Genomic DNA, 26,332 nt, shown 5'->3' with positions numbered 1-26,332 from the left:
TGAAAAGAAAAAAAAAATCTCTACACTGACTGATGAAAACACTGTTATTCTGTAAATATGATGCCTAAAAAGAACATTTAAAAACAGCTCTACTTCATGAACTTTTAATGCAAGTTATGTACTATATAAAAAAGAACACATGAATAAATGTATACACATCAAATTTATTTGAAAAGTTCTCTAAAATCCTTTATCACTTTCACTGTCATTTCTTCATGCGCTGTGTCTAGTTTTTCAACACTGAAAAAATATACATTTAGATTTAGTTTGAAAGGTAAAAGTCACTGGTGTGTCTGATTCGTGAACAAATTATTATTATTTTGGTCATCTTTTTAATGAATTGGTTGAACTAGTTCACAATACTTGGCTGAACCATTCAAAACGTTTTTGACAGCCTTTTATACGTAAGTATCCCCTTATATTTTAAGTTAATATTTCATATATATATATATATATATATATATATATATATATAAATTGATATATGCATGTACAGTTCTCAGATGTCGGTTATGGTCTCATACGTTTGCTTTAATAATCACGATTTTAGTTTTATTTCGGTTAATCGCAGCCCTATTTTTTTTTTTTAATGTTACATTCGATTTAGTTCATTATTAGATTCGCGAACTCCCGTTAAGAATCGCTATTCTTTGAAATGAACTGTTCGAAAGAATCGATTCTCAGAAATGAATCGAAACGTCCATTGTTTGCGCTGTAGGACTTTTATTTTGAAACTGAAATTTATTACGTCGCACATTAAGATGTAAATGTGGCGCGCCAGTTCATGCAGTTCAGTTTTACAGCTGCAGTAAGCCTAAAAGATTATTTAAGTATTGATTCGCTAGAAAGCGACAGGTATTGAAATGTGGAAACTGCAACCAACTGAAGCTGGAGGTAACGTCTTATGTGGAAATGAGTCGGTTGTTCGGTGTTTTAGTGTACTACGGCATTACGTATAATCCAGACCAAATGAAAGCTATAAAATTGTCTGGTAATATATTGCTGTTTACATAACATGTCTTCCTGTTTATGGAACGACTTCTAAAGACTTATATACCGTCACGGATAGACATAGAGAGGCAGGGTTATAGTGTAAAAGGCTATGTTATTAATGTCAAGACTTGCATTATGCTAACATCAAATTAACTAATTTAATTTGACCAGGTAAGGGTATTTTACTCATTGGATATACCATTAAAACAAACTGCATGGTTTAAAAAAAGAAAGACAGCAAAAAGTTAGTGTGAATATTTGTTTTATTTCTGGTCACGATTGTAACCAATAGGAATGTCGAGTTGAGATTGACAATTTTCTCAATAAGAAGTAGGAATAACTGATTTTATGATGTGAATCAATCAAGTTACTTATTCAAAACGTGTCTCTGGGTTTCACAATCGTCACAAATGTCACCACTGACATGTTTACATTTTTTATGATTATGATTTATATTAGACAGAGCAATCTTAATAATACATCAATAACAAACCCCTGAAGTATTATATGTACCAGATATGGTAGTTGTATGTGTATTATGACATGTTTTACATGTTTTATTCTCACGGAGCTTTGACGCAGACATCTTTCTGACATGTAAAAACATTGACAATGCAAGGCAGTTAATGGACAACTACAGCTCAACAACACATTTAGACCCTTTAAAAGTAAATAGTGATTACAAAAATGTGATATTATAATAATATATATTTTTTAATTATTATTTACAGACAAAAATTTTGTCATATAACAAGAAAAAGTCCCCATTTTCCAGTAATTATTGTCTGGATAGCTTCACTTCATTCCTTTCTTTTTCTGAAGGGGAATGTATCGTTCTGCTCCCGGGTCAGGAGTATGTGGTCGGCCGTAAGAATTGTCAAATTCTGTTGTCCAATGATCAGTCCATCAGTCGTGTGCATGCCAACCTCACTGTCACTGAGCAGGTCAGTAACTCTGTGCTGTATTATGTTGGCTAAAAAACAATGAAGAGATGTTTAAGCCCACTATGAATGCTTCTGTACTTCCTCCCACTGTTATTCTTAAACAGTATGTACCAAACCACAATGAGAGGTGTTTGTGGAGCTGCTTATATTGTTAAAAAAACATTGGCACTTTTTTTTCCAACATAAAAAAGTAATCTTTCTTAGAGTCTGTCTATAAATATCTTAGGTTGCTTAATGAGAGTGTCTCAAAAGCAAAACTGTGGAAAGTATTTCACAAAGTAATCAAATTTTAATTACTACTTATTGTTTTTTTTTGTTATTTTGCTAATTAGTCTGCAGAACACTAATCATATGCATTATTTCCCTTAGTCATTCTTACTGTGAATTCAGTTAGTCATTCTTGCTGTGAAGTCCATATTTAAATTCAGGATGCGATAAATTATATTTGTATATTACTAAAAGCTTGTTGGAAAGGGGGGGGGGGGGGGAGAGATTTATGAGAATACAGCGTATACAAATATAGGTTTTTATTGATGTATGCATTTAGCAATAAAATCTATATTTGAAAAAAAAACATACAGTGATTTGATATAGGTATTTTAAAATAGTAAAAAATTAAGATATTATCGCGGTATTGAATTACATTACAAAAACATGTTGAAAAGATGAGCAAACTATAGTGCTATCCTCTTAATAACCAGTTGAATCTTTTCTACCCAGTATTTAAATACAATAATAATACACAAAACAAATGTAAAAAGCAAACAAATGTTTCAAACTGATTAAAGTTCAAACTACACAAATATGAAGAATTATAGTAAAGGAACACCAATAATAATTTTCAACCAATATCGAGAAGATATATTTTCTGGGCTGGTATGTTTTAGTACAGATTAAAATGTATGTAAGCCAATGTTTGAAAATGATTATTAAGTATTTGGTGTTGTTTGATAAACACCATAGCAATTACACAAATCTGAATGGCTCGTCACACCCCTAGTATTTATTAACATTTCTGCCCATTTTCGTTCATTTTCGTCAGCCTCTACTTTATCACTATACAGACTGAAGCGCCTTGTGAGTGTATCACGCGCCGCTACTTTCAGCTAATAAAAGAAAAATACTGCAATTTTCTGGTGTTATTTTTTTTTTTTTTTATGTGTGTTGGGGCATTCTACAGCCCTTCATCAAATTTCTCAACACACAGCCCACCTCAGATTGTTTTTAATTAATGTACAAATAAAAAAAAGAGAGAGATTAACACTATCTGTGACTAAATTCTGATTGCGTGGGCAAGACAGAGCCCACCCCTGCCCTGCCCATGTCTAGAGCCGGCCCCGGATTTGATAGTTAAGTCTATGTATTATGTTCAACTTGAGATAGTATTGTGTTCTGTAAATGTGTGCTTGCAGGTGTCATGCCCTAGAGGGCCCCGTTTCCCTTACAGCTGTATTTTAGTTGGATTAGTTGACACTAGTTCGTGGTAAATCTTTCTGACAGGGTGCTTTCTTGTTTTTATACTGTTGGCAGGCGGTCACTCTGAAGGACAGCTCTAAATACGGCACTTTCATCAATGGTGAGAAGCTTGAGACTGGCTCCACAAAGACCCTGCAGGCAGGAGACAAAATCACATTTGGAGTCTTCCAGAGCAAGTTCAGGTTTGCGTGTGACTACTACGCATTCATTTGTATATGTGTGGATGCTTCAGAAGTGACTTATAGTGGTAAAGGACTTGTTGAGCCAAAAATAAAAAATACCCTCATGTTGTTCCAAAAGCCTATGAGATTACTTCTGTGCACTACAAATGGAGAACCAATTGAGTACTGGACCCCTTTTTCCTTGTTACTACAATGAATGACTGTTAAAGATTTCAAGCAAATTCAACTTATCTTTTCTTCACACAAATCATACGACCTCCGAAAAACAGTGCACAAGTCTTATAGAGTCATAAGACTTGTGCACTGTTTTTCGGAGGTCGTATGATTTGTGTGAAGAATAGATAGTTGAATTTGAGAACCACTTCAGTCCAATTTGTGAATGAATCAATTAGACCAGTTTTGTGATTCGGATCAAACAGTACTTGAGAAGATCCAAAAAAAAATGTATTATTTGTTCACAAATCTGACATTCTTGCTTCATTTATTTGCTTTAGGCTATTGTCTCATTATGTTTCATGTGTGTTTGTTAGTTAGATTTATACTGTTTTAATGTATTACATTTTAATTTTATGAGGCCGATAATAAGCCCGCTGTTTCCCCATTCAGTTTGGAGAAAGAATGTGTTGTGGTGTGTTCCTCGTGTGTCGATAACGAAGGGAAAGCATCCCTCTCTCAAGATGTGCGCTCTATCGGAGGGCGACTTGTCAACTCCTGGACACTTGACTGCACGCATCTCGTCATGCCCACTGTAAAGGTCACCATTAAGGTAACGAGGCCATTGACCTCTTAAGCACTTCGTTTGATCCTTGAGGGTTTATTCAGTTCCCTGAATAACTACAAATGACCCTTCAAGGTACACTTAAACATCCACTGAATCAATGTCTCTCTCTTGGCAGACGATCTGTGCGTTGCTGTGCTGTCGGCCTATAGTAAAACCTGAATTCTTCAGTGTGCTTAGCAAGGCTGTGCAGCAGAAACTGCCACTGCCTAAAGCTGAGAGGTACAGAATGTTTCTTTTTTTTCTCGCTCACAGTTTCTTGTTCTGTTTCATTTAAATAGCTGTGAGCTAATGGTAATATTTTGAATAGACATTATAGATCAGATGTTGCTGTGTTTTGTGTTGATCAGATTTAGGCCTCAGATTGATGAGCCCAGCCTGGCTAAAGAGGACGTGGATCTGAGTGCACGACCTGAGAGAAAGAGCCTCTTCAAGGGGAAAACTTTTCTGTTTTTGAACTCTAAACAGGCAAGAGGGATTCTTTAACTACTACTATTATAATAAATGATATTATACTCTATCACTGTAACTTTTGCAACAATTAAAGGGTTAGTTCAGCAAAAACTGAAAATTATGTCATTTATTACTCACCCTTATGTTGTTCCACACCCGTAAGACCTTCGTTCATCTTCGGAACACAAATTAAGATATTTATGATAAAATCCGATAAAAGGCCTGCATCGCCACACTCCTTTTTTCAATGCCCAGAAAGCTACTAAAAACACATTTAAAACAGTTCATGTGACTACAGTGGTTCAACTTTAATATTATAAAGCGATGAGAATACTTTTTATGTGCCAAAAATAACAAAATTACGACTTTAGTCCACAATATCTAGTGATGGGCAATTTCAAAACACTGCTTCATGAAGCTTCGAAGCTTTTTGAATCTTTTGTTTCGAATCAGTGTTTCGGAACACGTATCAAACTGCCAAAGTCACGTGAACTATTGCAGTTTCAAAACACTTACAATGTAACAAAGCCTTCTTTACTGAAATCATGTTATTTTGGCGCTCTGAATCACTGAATTGCCCATCACTAGATATTGTGGAATAAAGTCGCTATTTTTTTATTTTTGGAGCACAAAAAGTATTCTCGTCACTTTATAATATTAAGGTTGGACCACTGTAGTCACATGAACTGTTTTAAATATGTTTTTAGTAGCTTTCTGGGCATTGAAAAAGGGAGTGTTATTGCTGGCGATGCAGGCCTTACTGAGCCATCAGATTTTATCAAAAATATCTTAATTTGTGTTCCGAAGATGAACGAAGGTCTTATGGGTCTGGAACAACATGAGGGTGAGTAATTAATGACATAATTTTCATTTTTGGGTAAACTAACCCTTTAACATTGTATAATTATTCATTCAAAGTGTTGTTTTGGGGAAAATTTTTTTTTAAAGAAATTCAAGTTTTGTTTATTAATTTATCAAATGAATACAGTGAGAATAAGAGATGTTAACATAAATAAGAGATGTTAACATAAAAAAGAAAGAAAACATTTTTTTTTTTAAAAAATCTACCAACCCCTTTCTTTTGAACAGTAGTGTATATATGAATTATAAAACATAGTCATAGGTAGTACAATACATAGAACACACCACATATAATACAATAAATAGGAATATAAGAAAGTCATACTATAATGTTGCTTAATTGTCATGAAAATAGTGTCACCAGTGCAAGAAATCTTACTGAGACCTTCTATCTTGTAGAGCAGGATGTATAAGCTGGTTTGGCTGCTGGCGTCGCACTGGGATGTGGCCTATTTCACTAAATATGAGGCCAAAGGATTGTGATATTGTTCGCTCACTTTCATGTTCCTTATCAAGTCACGTGGCCAGTTATTACATAACAAAAAGATGTTACCTTTGAACCCAAGTCTGTGCAGAAGTGTTTTTTCCACAGCCCACCCACAAACTGCAGCAGCTGTGTGTCATTAAGTATCTCCACTACCAGACCCTATAAGACATCTTCATTTTTGTTGACTTACGAAAAGACTCCTTCATTTCTGCTTTATTTCTTTATTATACTGCAATGTTGGAAAATATCATCCGTTACAAGCACTCTGACCTTTCATACCTTCTTTATCTTCAAGCTTTTTCCTCAGAAGTGAAAGTTAGACATGCATCAGGTAATTCATTAGGCTGTTATATACAGTGAAAAAGTTAGATGTCACATAGGAGTTCCTCCCTGCTGTTCTGTATTAATCAGGAGATGTAAAACAGTGTTGATTAGCACAGAGTAAGAGCAGACCATGTGAAGTCGAACAGCTGGTATATTCTCTGTAACCAGCAGGTTCGTTTGTAAGCGAATACCTGCTGATAAAAGCTACAGCAGTGCAGTGAAGTCACATGGTCATTTTCTTTTTTCTGGTTTTGTGGGAGAAGTTTTTAAGCTCTGGAGACCCATAAAGAAATTTTTTTTTCCAAAAAACGTTTTAGTTTTTGGAACAGTGTTATTATAGTATTATTTACATATTATTATCGTATTTATCAATATTTTGAATTGGCTTTTATTTTCAGTTTTCATTTTAATTTTATTTATGTGCCATTGTAATTTTTATTATTAGTTTGTTTTTGTTTTTGTTTTTTTCAAATATTCCTATATTGCTTAAATTTATTTTTTATTTCAGTTTTAGTTTTACTCATTTTAATACATCGTTAAATTTGTTTTACTTCAGAAAAGTTGCCAGGGCATTTCTAATTTTTAATTTTAATTATTTACATTCTAGTTTTAAATTAAAAGTTTTTTTTAATCTTATAATTATATTTTATTTTAGCTTTTCTATAATGATTTTTACTAAACTAAAACTTTAACATTTTTCAATGTATAAATGTTTAAAGCATAAAAAAAATTCAATTTCTTGTTTGAGTTTCTTACTGAAACAAGAAGTTTGAGTGGGGCAAATTAAAGGGCTCACCCTTTTCTTTTTAAAAGCCAGAGGCTTCAGTTACATTAGTTTAGTTTTAATTTGCAGTTTCATTTTCTGTCATGCAGGACATATCTGTAATTAGGTTAAAACAATTTAGAAAATGCTTGTAATCCCAGCTGAATTACAGTCAGTGTTTTATTGTTGTAGTCACTGATGTTTTGTGTATCTTTTCAGATGAAGCGTTTGAGTCAGGCAGTGAGTTGTGGAGGTGGGGTGTGCCGGCTTTTGGACGAGGGCTCACTGCCCGTTTCACTCTTGGAGTCGAGCAGCACTTGTGTGGTTGACATGACATCAGGAAACTCCCAGGCTGTCATCCCTCCAAACTCCAAGAAGTGGGTGGATTCTGTGGCCCAGATTCTGCACAGGTGTGTGTGTGTTTTTGCTAATGCGCACTGCGCAGTCTATGCTGTCTTTTATTAGTTCAGACAATGTCTATAGTAATTATTCTGTATATTGAGTAATATGATAAAGCTGTTCCACCTACTTGTTTCAAAAAAGAAAAACAAACAAACATTTTTTAAAAGTTTGTTTGATTGATTCCATTTTGTATGAATGTGTTGTGTTTTTGTTCTGTGTTTGTTTGTGCCAGAACACACATTCCTGCACCATTAGTACAAAAATGCCCATTTTAAAAAAAAAATGAAATATTCAATATATAATTAATTTTTATATAAAATTGTAATTTTGCATATATTATAGAAAATATATGAAATGTTGTGCTTTACTGATTTTTATGGTTCTACTCAGATAGCTTTAAATTCTTTGTTGATCTTTGTTTCTTTCTAAAGTTTTGCCTTATTTACACAGAAACGGCTTGCGCTTTATCACAGAATCTGAGATCGGATTGGCTGCCATTCATCTCAATAATCAAACATACTGCAATCCCTGTTCTATTCAATCTGGTGGGTTTAAATACACTTACATACACATCCGGTGCAGGCGGACTGTTTTAGAACATTACTCATTCTTAGTAATGTTTTTTTTAAGTATGATAACAATGACTGCATAATGATGAATATGTTGATGATTGATTGTACTTTTTTTTTTAATTGTGTGCATAATAGACCTTTCATGGCAGTGAATTTGAGAGGTGGACTTCCTGTTGGCCAAAAAGATTGGTATTATGCACAAACTGACACATCAATAACAATTTCTCAACATTTCTTCATAGAATCTGTGAAAGTGAAGCCAGTCATTACTGCAGCAACGCTTTCTCAGAACACTGCCGTGGATGAGACGGCGCTCGCGGCACCTTCCCAGAATATTACAGCCTATGTGGTCAACACTGAGCTTTCTCAGGACCAGAGCAGGTAGAGGTCTCTGAATGCTCTGAATCATACAGAATACCTGTGTCAGTTGGTGGACATCTTCAAGAATAGAAATAAAAAGCAAACTGGAGCACCTAACATCTGCAGATCTGGGTAGGGTTGCACCAGCCAAAAGTTCTTTCTTAAATTGGAATGTAAAGTCCACACTAGAGGCTTAGTAACTACTAGCTAGTTTGTAACTAACTCTGTACTTTATTTGGTTGCACCATTTGTTCTTAAGGCAGAGCGTAGCTAGTTGGTCGTAAGCTCTCCTTAAAGTAATGCGTAGTTGCATAATGACGTTTAGCCTTAAAGGATTAGTGCACTTTATAATGAAAATTACCTGAAGATTTACTCACCCTCAAGCCATCCTAGGTGTATATGACTTTCTTCTTTCTGATGAACACAATTGAAGTTATATTAATAAATATCCTGGCACATCCAAGCTTTATAATGGCAGTGAATGGGACCAACGAGTATAAAGCTCAAGAAAGTGCTTCCATCCATCATAAACATACTCCACACGGCTCCGGGGGTTTAATAAAGTTAATAAATATGGAAGGTGGTCTGGCGGAAGCTAGATATTTTACTTTATAACGTGTTAAATATTGATATTTTTCTTACACAAATGCATCGCTTCGCTTCAGAAGGCCTTTATTAACCCTCCGGAGCCGCATGGAGTATGTTTATGATGGATGCACTTTCTTCAGCTTCATACTCTGTCCTGTTCACTGCCATTATAAAGCCTGGATGCATCAGGATATTTACTAATATAACTCAGATTGTGTTCATCAGAAAGAAGAAAGTCATATACACCTAGGATGGTTTGAGGGTGAGTAAATATTGGGGTAATTTTCATTTTAAAGTGAACTAATCCTTTAATGATCCAATAGCAACCTTCAAATACGTGAGCAGAAGATGTGTTGAAAGGCCGTGAATTTCAGCTTATCCTTCATTCTTACTTCTCTTGCCTCATGTAACTGACGGTAAAATAAGTTTCCATTAAAGTACAATACTGTTTAATCATGAATAACATAATAGGGATTTTGTATATATATATATATATATACCATTAAACTATTTAAAATAAGGATCAATAAATAAATACTGATACAAAAAAAACAAGAAATGACATTTATTATGACTGACTTATTTGACATGCACAACACGAGTGTAAATGCCAGCATTATATATTTGTTTAAAAGATTCAAGTCTGTCAGGTAAAACGAGCTAATTGATGCAAATCAGTCAGTCTGCTTTTTTATTCCAACTGTAACTCCTGTAAATATTTAGTTTATAAATTGAGTTAAGTTTCAACAAAGTTTAATGGTGCAGTGTGAAAATATTTAGTAGTGCGCAAGTTATCACTTAGTGTCCATTTAAGTCAAAAATAGGCTAAGCTGTAATGTACGCATAACTGGTGCAACCGGCCCCTGAACCTCAGAACAATAACCTAAAATTTTAAGTAGTGTTCAGATTATTCTTAATTTATACCTTATAACTTGAAATAGCCTTATTTTTACTGATCTGTAATTTAACCAGACTGCTGTTTGTGCTTTGAAATAAACTAGACTGCTACTTGTAGCAAATGACGTAACTTTGAGTTATGTATTTGGAAGCGAGACAACAGAAATGCAAATTAAAGCACAAATTAAAGTGAAGAACACAATCAGTTAATTGAGTTGATTACTCCATCTATCCAGTGTTGGTGTGTTTTTAAATGATAATTATTGGATTTATTTGGGTATTTATTTATTTTTTTTACAATGGTTTAAGTTCAAAAACCACTGTTTTACAGCAATACTTGCAAATAATGATAACAAGTAGTGTTAATATAGAGCTTTCTTCTGAAGTGAGTCAATGTTCATATTTTCAGGATGGTTACAAGTGGGATCAGTGCAGTTGGTGAGACTCCTGAGAAGACACGTCCCACACGGAAGGGCTCCACACTGTCAACAACCAATAAATCCTCATCCCTCGGCCCGGAACCTTCTGCTTCCCGCGTCGTCAGTGAGACGGTGAGGTCATCTGAGAGCTTTAGCATGGTTGAGCCTAAGCAGAGGATGAAGAAAGGTTCTGCTCCTTCGGGCAGTGGGCAAGTTCAGTTAAAAGGTTCTGTGAAAATGACAGCGCCTCCCAATGGCAGCACCACACTAAAACAGTCCCCCCAGAAACAGACAGCCCTCACAAACTTCTTCCAGCCTGCCGGCAAGAAAAGGCAAGTCTGATGCCACACCACATCACTAAGGCTACCTTCATACTGCAAGCCTTAATACTTAATTCTGATCTATTGCTCAGATCCGATTTTTTGTTTGGCTGTTCACATTATCTTTTAAATGTGCCAATATCAGACTAACCCACATACCAAAAGCAAAAAATCGGATTTGGGCCACTTTTGCCTGCTGCATGAATGTAGCCATAGGCATTTTAAAATAACTTTTTCATTATTATTTTTTTTATTTTACTTTTTACATTTGTTCTTTATCAATATGTAAAGTAATAACACAGAAAATGATGCATGTAGTCAAATAAATGTGATTAAAAGAAGTCACAAGGCCTTAAGTACAACAGGCTAATGTGTCTCAACTGACCACTTGTAATCAGATCACTCAGGATGGACATTAATACCAGATGTACAGGGTCATGTGACAGTATTTTCATTTGAAATGTTGCATGATGTGAGAACCATTTTATGAATATGTGTTGTTTATGGTTGCAGACCACGTGAAGACAGTGCCAATTCTGTCCAGTCAGAGACCAAATTCTTAAGAAAAGACAGTGAAGATAAAGAAGATGAGATCCAGCAAAATTCCTCTGCCAGTAGATCTTACAAAAACTCACATACTGCCCAAAACCAACACAGCTCAGTGTCAAGATCTGAGTTCAGTGCCAGTCTGGGTCAGGCTTGTGGGTCCAGTCAAAGCTCTGGCAGCAAAAAGAGAAAGGAACCAGAGCAAGACGTCCCATCAGGACCAGAGGAACCTGCAGTAGCTGCTGATTTAGAAATGTCACTTGAAGAGCTTGAATCCATAATGTCCGACGAGATGGATCAGCCTCCATGTGCTGCAGCTAATAAAAAGCAACGTCTTGAGTCAGGACTGAACAGCACAATCAATAACCCACAATTACCCAATCAGCAAGAGGGCACTGAGTCCAAAAGCAGAAAAGGCACAAAGAATCAGCAAAGTACTGCCAACAACATTCAGAAATTGCAGTTGGACAGAACAGGCCCAGCTGCAACAAATCAGGGCTCTGAGAGGCAGTCAAAAAGGTCACCCAATCAAACTCCAGATCTGGAAGCACATTGCTCAGCAAACAAGGGGAAAAGACCAGAACTTGAAGAGGTCAAAGAGGAGGAAGTGTCTTTTGTTGTGGTACGAAAACAGCCATCATTTGTTTCATATAAATATCTCTTCTGTTTTTATCTGCAGAACAGCTAGTCCCATGTTTTTGTTTTTCTTTCAGAATTCAAGGACTCAAAATGGCATTTCCCAGCACAGCGAGGCTGTAGCCAAACAGGAAATGCAGGTGAGAGGTTTTAGACATTGGTTGTGAGTCGCTTTGACCTACGCTACCTAATAATATCTTTTCAGGGTTTTACAAAGGTCATGATTACTATATTCACACTGTTTTCCCTCAGAGTGTCTTTTAACATGTTGGTGTAATAAAATCTCTGTTGATCTGAAGGCCTCGACCTCCAAATCTGGATCCGAGAATGACCCTGAGCTGCCCAGGAGGCTCCTACAGGTTCAGTTTAAGTCCCTGACAGTGAACACCTCTTCCAGATCAAGACCCAGCCCACTACAGACCCATGACCCCAATGACAAAAATGTCAAAAGGTTCCGCAAGGTCTGAGCAAGTGTCTCGTGCACCCTTCTGTAATATTATGGAAAAGTATCACCGTGTCCGTTTATCAGTGTATATGTATGACACTTCTGTGTGTGCATGTGTAGACAAATGTCCCTGGATTTAATGGGCTTCCCAACATTATCGGAGGCTCGGATCTGGTGGCTCACAATCGCAGCAAGAACTCTGAACTAGAGGAATGGCTTAGACAGGCTGCAGAGGTGAGAGACCACAGAAACAAGGAAATGAGTGGCAACAAACCTTGGGAAATGGGGGTTATACTTAGTTGTATTATATTTATGTTACTGGCTGATATTGGATATTCAGTTGTGCATGATCATTTCCCCTTTTTTACACTCAGGTTATATTGTATTTTTTTTACACTCACTTAAAGTTCATTTTTAAAAACACTAATAATTTAATAATGGTTCACACCTAAAGCTTTTTGTTGTTGTTGTTTTATGGCTGCTGTTTGTCATTGACCATTTAGCAGTGGTTTTATTCACAACCAAAGGGCTTTTAGCTTTTTATGTCATCAAAGTACAGCATGAAGGAGATTTTTTACTTTATTTTTTTTTTATAATTATTTCTGTTCAGATTGAAATTTAAATAATTTGGAGTAATCAGCTTATTTTTGCTTCCATTGAAACAGTAGCAAGCATCGTGTTTTTTTTTTTTTTTTTTCAATCCACCTCGTGCAAAGCTTTACACTTATCTCATACAATATAAAAATGCCCTTTTATACAGATGATTGCCAGAGGGGCGAAAGCCTTTTGTCATGAAATGACATTTTTAATTTTTCTTGTTAATCACTGTGCCATACCCATTTATTAAGAAATTAAGCATTAAGTTGATCAAAAGTGACAGTAAAGACTTTTACATTTAATAAATGTTGTTCTTTTGAACTGTCTATTCATCAAAGAATTTAAAAATGTATCACAGTTTCCACAAAAATATTAACTGCTTAAAAATATTAAGGATAAGGATCAAGTGACACTGAAGACTGGAGTAATGACTGCTGAAAATTCAGCTTTGCCATCAGAGGAATAAGCTACATTTTAAAATTAGAAAAAAAAAATCTTTTAAATTAATAATTAGATTAAACATTAATAAATTAAAATCAATAAGATAAGCTTCTGAATACCAGATTTCCTCATTGAATTTATATGATCTTTTCCCTTTATGTTGTAATTTGTACATAACTATCATTGTGATTTGTGCGTGGAATGTTAAGGACCCCGGATACTGAGTTGAATATCAACACTGATAGCAGCAACTTCTTTTTTCTAAAAAATAAAAGGAACAAATAGCAGAACAAACTGAGCTGTCATACACACAATTGTGCTATGCAGTGGATGCGAAACTTAACTTGTTAACTTGCATCCTTACTTTAGAGCACAAACGACATACAACTGTCCCTAGTAGATATAAATGGTCATAAGTTTAAGTGCAAGTTTTTTTTAAGCTTTCGATTGATGTGTATTTTGTCATGTTTTGATTTAGTATATACAGTGGTTAACTTTTGCAGTAAATGACAGTAAACATAGAAAGCGATCACTGATCTGCACTTTGACAAGTTCTTGCACAATTCACTTAAAGTAATATCAGCAACTCGTAATGCAAGACGGTTGTGTAAGCACTTTGTTAGAGCTGTGCACTTCTGTTGACTAGTGCAGTTTAATAGTCACATTTTAAAGGTACCTAACTCCTAAATAAAAGGGGCTGTGTGAATTAGAGGAAGGACTACTTCAAAATGTACATTTTTTGATTGAGTGACTTCATGTAATTAAAATACATTCGCCTCATTAGTGGTTGCCAACCCGTGACATATATTCTCTCTCTTTTAGGAGGAAAAACAGAATGAACGGGAGGAGAATTTGGGAGATGATTTGTTCAGGTATGCAGTCTATGTGCTTGTGCAGACAGTAGGGCATAAAAAATGGATGAGGGGAGGGGCATAGATCAAACAGACAGAATTAAGTAGGACGTCCAATGACGTCAGCACTTTTAGTGCTCTTTTGAACCCTGACTGATATTGTTTGATCCCAGTACAGTTCTCACCCTCATCCAGACAATCGCCACCTGCCTAAACTAACACTACATTCAACAAGACACTGACCTCTGACCCCAGATATCAAGGCTCACAATGAGACAATAACCTTTGTGTCGGCACACTATGGGCTTAGCCTGGAGTGGACAGGCTGAGACCGGTTTAAGCGACGGGAGAGTCTTACGCACTGAGGCAGGCAGGGCAGAACAGAGGAATCGGATTCAATTCCCAGTATCATGCCCCGCTTTGAATCTTCTGTCAGACAGGCGCTCAGATATTTGGCAGTAGACTTCTACAGCTTTGACATATGCACTAGTTTTGACTGACTTTGAAAAACTTCACTCAACCACAGGAAGTTTCTTTCTTAAAGTCACGCACACTTTTTTATGAACTGAATTCATGAACTCATCAACTGTGTTCTGGCTGCTGATGAGCTACTGGGCCTGATCCACCAGTGTCAAGGCATCACGCATGAATTCTTGAAGGGGGTGTTTTCTCCTTTTAGCAAATCCTTCATTTTCACAGAGCACGCTTGGAAAGTATGACGTCAATGAGTTCCCAACTGCTTTTAAGTCATTGTTCACAGTTGAGGTCACGCCGGTCTGTGAAGACCCGTTGATATTTCTAACAAGCTCCTGCTGTTTAAACACTAAGTGATTAGGACAGAACATACAGTGATTTGAGTTAGTGGTCAGTGTCTTGAGATTATTTCTTTAGTAGATTGACTTATCTCATATATATTATATATATATATATATATGATATATAAAAAGAGCATGTGAAACTTGTTGAATGGACTTTTGCAAATAATTGGCATATCTTTCGACCACAATGTTTGGAAGCTTGCGGATATTGGTGTAGACTTTGTCCTAATACAACTAAAACGCCAACACACTCTTGCGTCTTAAGGTCCGGGTATGCTTTATTTTCCATGGTCCGCAGATGTCTGCGCACAGTCCTCATGCAGCCCAATTTTTGTGTCTGCGCAGACGGTGTGCATACAACAACGCATGTGTGAGTGACTTGAGCAGTAGACGTACCAGGCGCATCTTTCCACGCTCACGGCCAAAGGAGTATACTTTGAAAGGCTTGTGCACTTCACTGTCCACACAGACACAAAAATTAGCACGCGGACATCTTTGGACCCTCCTGATGTCGAAAATTACGTTATGTGTAGCTACGTGTACACTGTACGTGTGATGTAATGTTCATCGTCAGGATTGTCCACGCACATTGTTGATATGCAGCCAAGTTTTTCTGTCTGTGCGGATGATGAGTGTACAACAGAACAAAACAAAGTCCACTAGAAAGTGCGCACATGCCGAACGCATCTTTCTCCACTTACGGCCAAAGGAGTATACTTTGAAAGGCTTGCACACGGAGCAGAACTCGGAAATGAAGAATACCCGGGCCTTTAGACTTGCATCTTCTTAGAAAAAGAAGAGTTAGACCTCGTCAGGCACAGAATTGTTGCCTGGAGACTGAACCTGGTTAACAGGGGACTTTCAAGTGGTGCCATTTCTCCTGCCAAAGCAGAAAAACACACACTTGCGCCCTTAAATATACACACAGTCACGGCTGTGTGGTTGTGTCCAACACAACTGTTTGATCTCTGAATCTGCTCAGCCAGTCATGCATGGGGTGGGAACATCACACAGAAAATAAAAAGAATGGAAGGAAAACAGCACCTCTGTTTTTCCAACATCTTCTCCAACTCTCTCCCCCAGGCTAATGAAGTGTCCCAGACATGTTTTATTGAAGGGGATGTCTGGTTTGATGACTTTTAAATAATGTCTGATTTTTACAGCGTACCAGTTTATATCAGTTTGCTCAGTTATTCAATCATTTAGACATTGGTTACTAATTGTCACCGTAGGGCAGGAATGTTAAAAGCCTTTGTGGGAATGATGGTTGGACTGTACAAGTTACTTGCTTTTGTGTTGAATCTGTTTTGTTTTTCTCTTTTTTTCCCTCTCAGATACAACCCTAAACCTGCAAGGAAAAGATAGTTCATAATGTTGCAAATACCTGTGATAAGATTGCAAAGCAAAACACGTTCCCATTTTTATAAGAGATTTATTTGTCTATAATAAAAAATACTGTGTACAAAACTTATATGTAATAAAAGTTTTACAAAATTGAGCAGTCATATTTCACCTCCACACTAACATTACATTACCTTGTGAAGCAGCTTCAACCATTCTGCACTGAATTAAAGGACTTTCTTCTTTCTTACAGCTCAGATTTGTCTTAAGCTTTTGGTTTCTTCAAGTGTTCCATCATGTTTTTTGATGATATCTGCTGTCTAAACTGTCACTCCACACAAAGATTCCCTCAGCAATCTAAACTTACAGTATGAATGGCTGAGGTGAAAACTCAATGCTTCAGAAGTTATTTATTATTATTTCAAAGCAATATAACATTTATTTGGCACTATAGATAAGTATGAAGTAAAACATTTCACTATTCAGTGCTGTGAAATACCTTATTGAGGAGTCAAAACCTGTTGCAAATCTCAAAATCATCTCACATTGTATTAATCTGAATTCTCTGATCATTTATTTACTTACAAATTACCATAGGGACTGACAAACACCATGGTTACTATAAATTACAATGTACTGAAGGTTTGGCACTTGTTTTAGGTTACAGTAAAAGAGTAAGGTTGATTTGGATCTTGACTGATAGAAAAGATACACATAGTCCAAGTCTTATGGACCCCTAATTTTCTTCTTTTAACAGTAATCCTTCTAAAGACTAAACTTGTCCAGATCATGAACTTGTGGCTCTGTTGCTGTAGTGACACAACACATTAGCTCTTGGACGTGGATTGGGTTGCAGTGATGCATTGGGCCAAAGAGATGTTTCTAATTTTTATGTTTAAAGTGCTATAATATTAGGGTGTACTCACACTAGGCACGGTTGCCTTGAACCAAGACCGAGCGCGATTATCCCCCCTCCCCACTCCCCCGCTGGCCTGCACTCACACTTGCACTTAACGTTCCGGGCCGGAGCATGCTTACGTCATATATGATGCAGCTTTTTGAATGGAAGAAAACATGAAGAAATACACTTTCGCTAAGATACTGCCTAATATATTTATCATTTATGCTGCGCAGCGATTTTCCCTTGCACATATCAGCGGATTATTACGAACGCAGCTGACGTTAATGGAGGAATTTACAATTCCTGTTCATCAATAAGGTGAGAATCAGACCCGTTATAAACCCAAATACACTCAAATTAATTACATGAATTGATAAGTGTACAATCAGAGTAGTAATAAAGATGTTTGCCGTCGTAATGATGACAGTGCACACAAAGTAGTAGCTGTTCTGTGCTCAGAACCGCACTCGAGCCCAACCAAACCATGCTCTGACCCACCTCTTCCATGCGGGCCAGGGACGGCTAAACGAACCGGGCACGGAACGGAGCGATCACACTAGTCAAACGAACCGGGCTTTGGCGGTCAAACACGCTCGGCCACGGGTTCAGAGCGCCTAGTGTGAGTACACCCTTAGAATATTTATCCAAATGTACAGTTTTCGAGGTAAGGCCATGTTTGTGCATCATTAATTATTAGGTAAAGTAATGCATTAGCTCATTAGGTCATCAAGGTTTTTGAAATTGTGTGCATATTTATATACATAAACTGTGCGTTAACTGGCATTTCACAGCAAAAACTTCCTAGTGCAGTCTGCAACATAACTTTTAGGAATAAGGCCTTCCACCTAATTCATCTGCTCTTTAGGTATTACTTTCTTTTACAGCTTAGTGTAGGCCTCCTTGACTTATGCTGCATTCACACTGACAGCAATTACATCACTGAAGATCGCTGAGCCTTTGGTGTCTAGTAGGCGTTCCTACTCTGCCTCTATGTCCAACTCAGGCTGCATCTATTCACTGTGCTCAACCTTGTCACTTCTCAACAGCAACAGTCTCTGTTGCTTGTGATGCCAACTATGAATGATGTTCAGTTGCTTTGCCGTCTACAAATCGCTGTCAGTGTGAATATCCCTGTAGGCACTTCGATCATGACTGAGAGATATGCAGTCTGTAATGTAATGCAAGAGCAGATAACTAATTACAAATAACAAGGCAACTCACAGCAACAAGAGGTAAAGCGTACTCCATCTAGACTTTAAATAACATTGACATATTGGCACATTATTTCTGACCAGCAAAAACCTCATTTGTAAGACAGTCAACACAAGACTCCATTGGGAAGAGAGTATTTTCTCCTACCTTCTGCTCATTTTTATAAATGTACTTTCTCTTATAAGTGGTTGGAAAGTTGAAGTTTCATTAGTATTCACTGCATACATATAAAGATGAGATGTATCCCATGATGACTACTGGCATGAAACACCTTCTCTTGGAGCCTTAGACAAATCCTCTTCTTCCGCCCCCACTTCCTTCTCTTCCCCGTCCTCCACACCCTCCTTCCTCGGCGATCAATTTCCTGTTTTTCTTCATCCTCTGTTTCAGTCTCTTGAACAAACAGCTAGCAATGCCAAGAGCGCCACCCTTCAAGAAGCGTACAAAGTTGTCACCAACAAGGGGTCCCATGGCAAAGAGCCCAGGCTCAGCATTGCACTCAAACGTATAAGGGTTTATGTCGACAGGATTCTGTCTGCAGGAGATTGGCCTACTGGGATCCAAGCCAAGGTACTGCCCTTGCTCCTTTAAGAAAAACAAGTTGGGATAGGCTCCGATCAGAACTAGCACCATAGAGACTTTGAAGACTCTAAGGACACCATTGGATCCCTTCATCACACAGTGCATGTCAGGCTGGAAGGAGAGCACACAGTGCTCAGGGAAGCTGGTGTAGTCTGGGAACAAAGATGAACTAGGAGCTGTTGGATTGGCAACAGGGGATGCTGGGTAAACTTGGGAACACATCATGTGGTAGACCCTGTGATATTCAGGGTAAAGTGTCTTTGGCAACTGTTTGAAGATGAGACCTGGGTCATCAACACGCTTTCGGAATGCATGCAACACGGAGACCCTATGGTTCAGGGCACACAGCACTGCGTCAGCTGCGCTAAGCCCCGCCCCCACTACCAGCACAGGGTCAGAGGAAGAGCCCAGGTTGCCGTGACAGCTGACAGCCACCCCAAGGTCACGCACACTGTGAAACACATAAGGGAGATCCTCCCCCTCTACTCCCAATCGAGCAGGAGAGTCAGATGCCCCTGTTGCTAAGACTACATTCTCGGCAAATAAGCTAAAAGGGACATGAGTGTCACCTTGGAACTGCTGGTAGCCCCTGACCTCCCAGAGTCCCTGTGAAAGCCCTTGGGACACCCCAGTAGTCTCTTTCACTCCTTCTTTGCCTCTTTTATCATCTTCCTCCCCAATCTCTCCCCTTCTACTGCTAGTCTCCATTCCATTTTGTAAATCATTACTAAACCCATTTACCACTCCATTCTGACCATTCTCTGTGCTGTTCTTATTGCAATAATCAAACCCATTTTTCACACCATTCAATTGACCATTTATAGTGTCCTTTTCATTCCCAAGACTGTTTTCATGACTGCGGTGAAGTTTTTGAACAGAGGTGACATAGGTATTGTCCACAAAGTTCTTTTGGAGACCCATGAGCTTGACATAATTTTTGTAGTAGGAGGAGATCTCATCTGGAGTGGCTCGATCATTGGACACCACCCTATGAGAAAATCACACATATCCATCAATCTCTGAACTTTCTAAAACTTTTGAAAAATTAGACCATATTTCTGTTTGATAAGACCCCTAATATCTTCTTGATATCCTTGAGAAATACCTATGCAGAGATGTCCAATCCTTCTCCTGGAGGCCCACCTTCCTGCAGAGCTTAGCTTCAACCTGTTCCGACACACCTTCCTGGAAATTTCTAGTAATAGCAAAGACCTTGACAAGCTGGTTCAGGTGTGTTTAATTAGAGTTGTAAGTTAACTAAACTTTGCAGGAAGTGGTTCTCCAGGAGTGGGACTTGACACCCCTATACTAATGGAAGCTGCCTTATTCATGTATGCAATTCTCCTCCATAGTACATACCTCCTTTTGCCTGGAGTCAAATCTCTGTAGTTGACTCCTGGTAACTCCATCCATATACCAAGACTAATAGTCAGCATCGATCCTTCCATTGCCTAGGAGACCAGAAGGACAAAGTTTGTCAATAAAGGAGATTTATACAAAAATGACTGTTAGGGTTATAGATCCAATTTTCTTCACATTATGTAAGTTGTACTGGACAACTAGTATGTCAAAACTCTATAATACTACCCTAACCTTAGAAAATCCTCAAATCTGTCCTGACAGTTAGAGAAGGTTCTTTTTTCAATTGATAATTTTTTTATACAGGTGCATCTCAATAAATTAGAATATCATGAAAAAGTTTTTTTTTTTTTTTCTCTGTAATTTCATTCAAAAAGTAAAACTTAAATATATTCTAGACTTATTAGATTAAAGTAAAATATTTCCAGACTTTTTTGTTTTCATTTTGATGATTACAGCTTGCTGCTCATCAAAATAAAAAAAATCAGTATCTCAAATTATTAGAATATTTAATTTCAAGTTCTATTAAATTACCATTCTCAGGGTATAAATACTGGGTTTAGGTCAGTAATCCCAACAGCAGTCATGGGGAAGTCTGCTGACTTGACAGTTGTCCAGAAGATGATCATCAAGACCCTCTACAATGAGGGTAAGCCACAGAGGGTCATTGCTGAAAGAGCTGGCTGTTCGCAGATTGCTGTGCCAAAGCATATTCATGGAAAGTTGACTGGAAGGAAAAAGTGTGGTAGGAAAAGCTTGAGAAGATTGTCAGGCGAAGCCGATTTAAGAACTTAGGAGAGCTTCAAAAGGAGTGGACTGAAGCTGAAGTCAGTGCATCAAGAGCCACCGCACACAGACGTCTTCAGGAAATGGGCTACAACTGTCACATTCCACGTACCAAGCCACTTCTGAGCCAAAGACAACGTCAGAAGCGTCTTACCTGGGCTAAGGAGAAAACGAACTGGACTGTTGCTCAGTGGTCCAAAGTTCTCTTTTCAGATGAAAGTAAATTTTGCATTTCATTTGGAAATCAAGGTCCCAGAGTCTGGAGGAAGAGTGGAGAGGCACAGAAACCATGTTGCTTGAAGTCCAGTGTGAAGTTTCCACAGTCAGTGATGATTTGGGCTGCCATGTCATCTGCTGGTGTTGGTCCACTGTGTTTTCTGAAGTCCACAGTCAACGCAGCCATCTACCAGGAAATTTTAGAGCACTTCATGCTTCCTTCTGCTGACAAGCTTTATGGAGATGCTGATTTCATTTTCCAGCAGGATTTGGCACCTGCCCACACTGCCAAAGGTACCAAAAGCTGGTTCAATGACCATGGTGTTACTGTGCTTGATTGGCCAGCAAACTCGCCTGACCTGAATCCTATAGAGAATCTATGGGGTATTGTCAAGAGGAAGATGAGAGACACCAGACCCAACAATGCAGATGACCTGAAGGCCGCTATCAAAGCAACCTGGGCTTCCATTACACCTGAGCAGTGCCACAGGCTGACTGCCTTCATGCCACGCCGCACTGATGCAGTAATTCATGCAAAAGGAGGCCCAACCAAGAATTGACTGCATAGAAATGAACATATTTTTCAGAAGCCTGACATTTCTGTTTAAAATATCCTTTTTTTAAATTGATCTTATGAAGTATTATAATTTGTTGAGATAGTGAATTGGTGGGTTTTTGTTAAATGTGAGCCAAAATCATCACAATTAAAAGAACCAAAGACTTAAAGTACTTCAGTCTGTGTGCACTGAATTTATTTAATACACAAGTTCCACAATTTGAGTTGAATTACTGAAATAAATGAACTTTTCCACAACATTCTAATTTATTGAGATGCACCTGTAGTTTAGGCAGTTGTAAGTAAAAAAAGCATAAACCCTACAATTCCAAAGAGTTCACTCACATGCCATGCACCGCCAGGTGTAGCTTTGCCCAAGACCAGATGAGGAATGTGATGTTTTTTTTCCAGCCTCCACTGCAGTACAGAGGGGAACTCAAAGCCCAAATCTGCATTTGGATGGAGGAGTGTGTCAAAGAGCACTGCCACAGGGTTCCCTGAACGCCCCTCTAAACCTTCGCAAAGATATTCTAAATCCTACAAGAAGACACATCGGGCAATATTTTTATTGCACATTTGACCATAACATAAAGTTAAACTCCACAACCTGTTTCGCCACTCATCTTTTTTACCTGTTCAGTGATGGGAAGATGCTTGGCTTCCTGTAGTTTACGAAAGAGAATGGGGTTTGGGTGCACAGCCATGGGATCTAAATAAGGAGTGTACCCATTCAGAAGGTATGACAAGCATATACCGGAAGGGCCATTACCTGTAAAAGGGGAGATGGGAGAGAAGGTAACTATGGAATGTTATATTTCTGGGCATCTTTTTTTCTTTAAATACACAATATTGTTATGAAATATTTCTTTATATTCATACTAATTAAAAGCCATCAGGATTGGCTGAATCTTGATGAATCTTATAATGTTTGCTCCTTGATGACTCACCAATGATGACTACTGGCACAGTTCGAGTACAGTCCCTCGGCACGGAACTTTCTTCCAGCAGAGGCATAGTGGCAGCCAGAATTAGAGCTGGCACTGATAAACACAAAAGACATCTGTCAATCAACATAAAATTAACCCTGACTGCAACATCTTAGCATATTACAGTAATGCCATATGTAAGAAATAATTGACGATGGATTGTTGAATTATTAAAAAAATAATGCACACCCGAGGTGGTGATGCCGCCCCGACGGGAAGTGGAGTTTTCTTTGTTTTTCAATAATTTAATGGCCCGGAGTCAATTATTCCACTTATACTACAGTTACCACACCTCAAAACATTGTTCAGATGTTGTATTACAAGACATTTGTCAGGTTTTTGTCCTTAAAATGCTTGTGTGTAGGACTAATTTCTTACGCATCTAATCCCAAGCCTCCGTTGCTTATTCCAAAACGTCATTTCAGAGCTAGTAACGGAGGCTTTAGCCATTTATAGCAGAATAATGCAGTTAGAGAGAGAGAGAGATTAAGCATATGCGATTACCTGTGTGTCTCTCAACAGTGTTCGCCAACAGCGTCTCCACTAATAGCGAAACTGTAAGTTTATCTGCTCCAAGAACAGCGCCATTATTACCTCACTAGTGAGAAATGTCATGTAGCTGTTATAGTTGTTAAACTATTTTACTGATAAAATCATCAGAGCAGCGCTATCAACATGTTTCTGTGCGAGTGTGTGTCCTTACTGTAGGCCTATGTGTGTGCGTGTCAAGACCTGCCTGGAACTACTTTAGCCATGCGTTTCTTTGAAAATAATTGCACGCCTTAGAATGTTCGTCAACCAATCAGATTCAAGCATTCAACTGCCCCGTAGTATAAATGTGGATATTTGCACTGAATTACTCGCACTGAATGTCTGAAATTGATTAATACACAACAAATACATGGTAACCAACTTATGATAGCCTGCAAATTCTATTCTAAATCTTTTGTCTTGTCTATTGTTGTTGTTTTTTTTAAGCTTTAGTGATTGCTGATGCAATTTTAGAGTGTACATGATTTTATTTTATTTGCATATTTACTTGCAATTACAAGCTATTTTTTTCCACATAAGGGCTTAAAATGTATGAAAGTTTTTTTTTCCATGGAACCAAACACCAAACTAACAGCAACTTCTACCCACTTGTCATATCTCATGTGCAAAAGGTTCTAATAACAAAAATGTCACCAACTATGTATGCAAAGATGGCCTTGCTCGAACACTTTACCCTGCTGAGCTAATGCTAGCATTAGCTCTGCCACTGCTTCCTGACAAAAGCAAATCATAATCAGTTTTATGGAGTGAGGCACTGTTATCTGAGCACACTCATTGTCTCGACCTGACGGGTGTAAATCCCCCCTGATTACACCTCAGTTTGGCCTGTAATCCATGCTGCCCGTGTTTATGTTTTTCAAAAAAAGTGGACTTGGCATGCTGACAGTCGGCACATCGCAGCCACCCATCACAACCTGTTTTTCTTTGACCCTGGTTGTTTACTCTTTTCAGAGAGAGTGCGCGGGATTCCAGGCATAACCGGGGGTGAGGATGGCGGGACAGGGGTGTGTAAGGGGCGGAGGGGAGCATTGGCAGGGTTTGGAACTGGCATTTCCACCCCACTGCCCCATTTAACAGTCTCCTGACCACATTCACAAGGGGTACTCACATGGGCTGACCAACCCCTTGTTTTTCCACACTCATTTGTCTCTGTTTTCAAAAAAGACTCAATCCTCATAACATGTATTGCACCGCTCTCTAGAATATTTGATTCTGACTGGTCAATCAAAAAATTCAGCGGTCAAATATTTCTGATTAATGACTGCTGTCCAGGGAAAAACAGTATAATTGACAACTCATCCATAAAACCAAATAGCTGTGCTCATGTTCTGATCTTTTCAGTATTTTTTCAGTTATAATGACTGTACATTATCCCTTATATATTTAACAAAGTCAACAGTAAAATCAATAGTATTGTATGCTGCTGTTTTGTGAACAAACACTTTCATTGACGTTAGACATTCAAATCTCCACATTCCAGTTGTTTAAATTCTTAAGACCCTCTTCAAATATCTGGTATCATATGATGGAAAACCAAAACATCAGACATAAGCATCTCATAACTGTGTGAAAGTACATTAAAAGTGTGAAGAGAGTTGTACAGCCGTGTGTGCCATCTAGACAGGGCTATCAGTGAGTTTAAAGATCAGACTGGATTGTATGTCAGTATGTACACATGAGTGCACGTGTCTGTGAAAGCATGTGTGTGTATGCATGTTGCATATAAGTTTGTACGCCCCCAAAATCGTTGATGCACACTGAAAATACTGGCAAATACCATTTAAAACAATTTCATTTAGAACAGTTTGAACAGTATTCGGACAACACTAATTTCAGATATTAACTAATGGAGTGACAATGTTTGTATGTTACTTGCTCTGAATATGTACATTATAAATCTCGTAACGTGCCTGTTAAAAAAGTATAGGCTACACAGTCTCTGTTTTTGTCTTTCTGGCCTATGTCTATTCATGCACAAGTCTGAGTATCAAACACCTTCCTGGGGCACAATGTTAACGGCACAGCAGTGTTAACGTTAGTTGTTTTAATCTTCCGTTGTAGAAACTTCATTTCAGGTAGAGATAAAATGACAACACTGGCTGTAACTTTAAGCAGACTAAAATGTGTGTCAAAACGAAATCAGAAGCGAATATGTGAGAATGATGTTTGATATTAGTCTGGCATAATTTAGGTCACATATCTACAGTCGCATGCTACTGTTCGGAAAGGTAATAACGACGTTTCTGTAGTTATTTTCTTACCTCCAAGCGAAAAATCTTCAGATTCTTTTTTTCAGATTCGCGTATCTCTAGAAGGCTCAGGATGCTGCACGCGGTATAAATAGTCCGTATCCCTAGTGGGAGGTTCCAAGCGGAGTCACCGGATGACATGGACGAGTGATTTTCTAAAGATGCTGACTGTTTTCTGGGAAAGCGCTGGATAACTAAGGCGTATGAATGATAGTGACCAATATTAAACCGACGTAGCACGTCGCTGAATCATATGCGTTACTCCAGAGTAGCAGCACGGAAAAACTGCCAGGCGTCAGTTTCCATCCAGCATCATCCGTGCCTCCCTCGCGCCGCACCGGCAGGCATGTGGAGCGAGCCCAGATACGCGGAGTCTGCCTCGCGCACATGGTATCAGAGAAATAACAGCACGCGCTTTTTCCGTTAAACGGGAGGAAAC

The 26,332-nt window shown here is 38.1% G+C and overlaps 2 protein-coding genes across 2 annotated transcripts; one reads left to right on the top strand and one right to left on the bottom strand.

Moving 5' to 3' along the window:
* Positions 1 to 729: 729 nt before the first annotated feature.
* nbn (nibrin) lies at positions 730 to 16,651 on the top strand. The gene is made up of 16 exons (XM_051866739.1): positions 730 to 894; positions 1,816 to 1,937; positions 3,468 to 3,595; positions 4,202 to 4,361; positions 4,492 to 4,595; positions 4,724 to 4,841; positions 7,481 to 7,671; positions 8,114 to 8,208; positions 8,478 to 8,616; positions 10,490 to 10,831; positions 11,333 to 11,987; positions 12,079 to 12,141; positions 12,301 to 12,462; positions 12,567 to 12,680; positions 14,307 to 14,356; positions 16,488 to 16,651. The coding sequence occupies exons 1-16, from the start codon at positions 864 to 866 to the stop codon at positions 16,516 to 16,518; spliced, it is 2,505 nt and encodes an 834-aa protein (XP_051722699.1). The 5' UTR covers positions 730 to 863; the 3' UTR covers positions 16,519 to 16,651.
* Positions 16,570 to 26,332, bottom strand: osgin2 (oxidative stress induced growth inhibitor family member 2). The gene is made up of 6 exons (XM_051866764.1): positions 25,906 to 26,332; positions 23,054 to 23,146; positions 22,739 to 22,875; positions 22,452 to 22,643; positions 20,549 to 20,640; positions 16,570 to 20,177 (listed from the first exon to the last, which is right to left on the bottom strand). Exons 2-6 carry the CDS (start codon positions 23,118 to 23,120, stop codon positions 18,893 to 18,895), a joined length of 1,773 nt encoding a protein of 590 aa, XP_051722724.1. The 5' UTR covers positions 23,121 to 23,146; positions 25,906 to 26,332; the 3' UTR covers positions 16,570 to 18,892.

Source organism: Ctenopharyngodon idella, chromosome 16 (genome assembly GCF_019924925.1).
Source record: "Ctenopharyngodon idella isolate HZGC_01 chromosome 16, HZGC01, whole genome shotgun sequence".
NCBI classification, from domain to species: domain Eukaryota; kingdom Metazoa; phylum Chordata; class Actinopteri; order Cypriniformes; family Xenocyprididae; genus Ctenopharyngodon; species Ctenopharyngodon idella.
This window is presented reverse-complemented; position numbering and strand designations above follow the sequence as displayed.

Coding starts and splice junctions, on each gene's coding strand:
- nbn (XM_051866739.1), top strand. CDS start 864: ATGTGGAAACTGCAACCAACTGAAGCTGGAG. Junction 8,209..8,477: donor TCCCTGTTCTATTCAATCTG/GTGGGTTTAAAT, acceptor ATTTCTTCATAG/AATCTGTGAAAGTGAAGCCA. Junction 8,617..10,489: donor CTTTCTCAGGACCAGAGCAG/GTAGAGGTCTCT, acceptor TCATATTTTCAG/GATGGTTACAAGTGGGATCA.
- osgin2 (XM_051866764.1), bottom strand. CDS start 23,120: ATGCCTCTGCTGGAAGAAAGTTCCGTGCCGAGGGACTGTACTCGAACT. Junction 22,644..22,738: donor ATCTTCCCATCACTGAACAG/GTAAAAAAGATG, acceptor GTCTTCTTGTAG/GATTTAGAATATCTTTGCGA. Junction 20,641..22,451: donor CACCTGGCGGTGCATGGCAT/GTGAGTGAACTC, acceptor CTGGTCTCCTAG/GCAATGGAAGGATCGATGCT.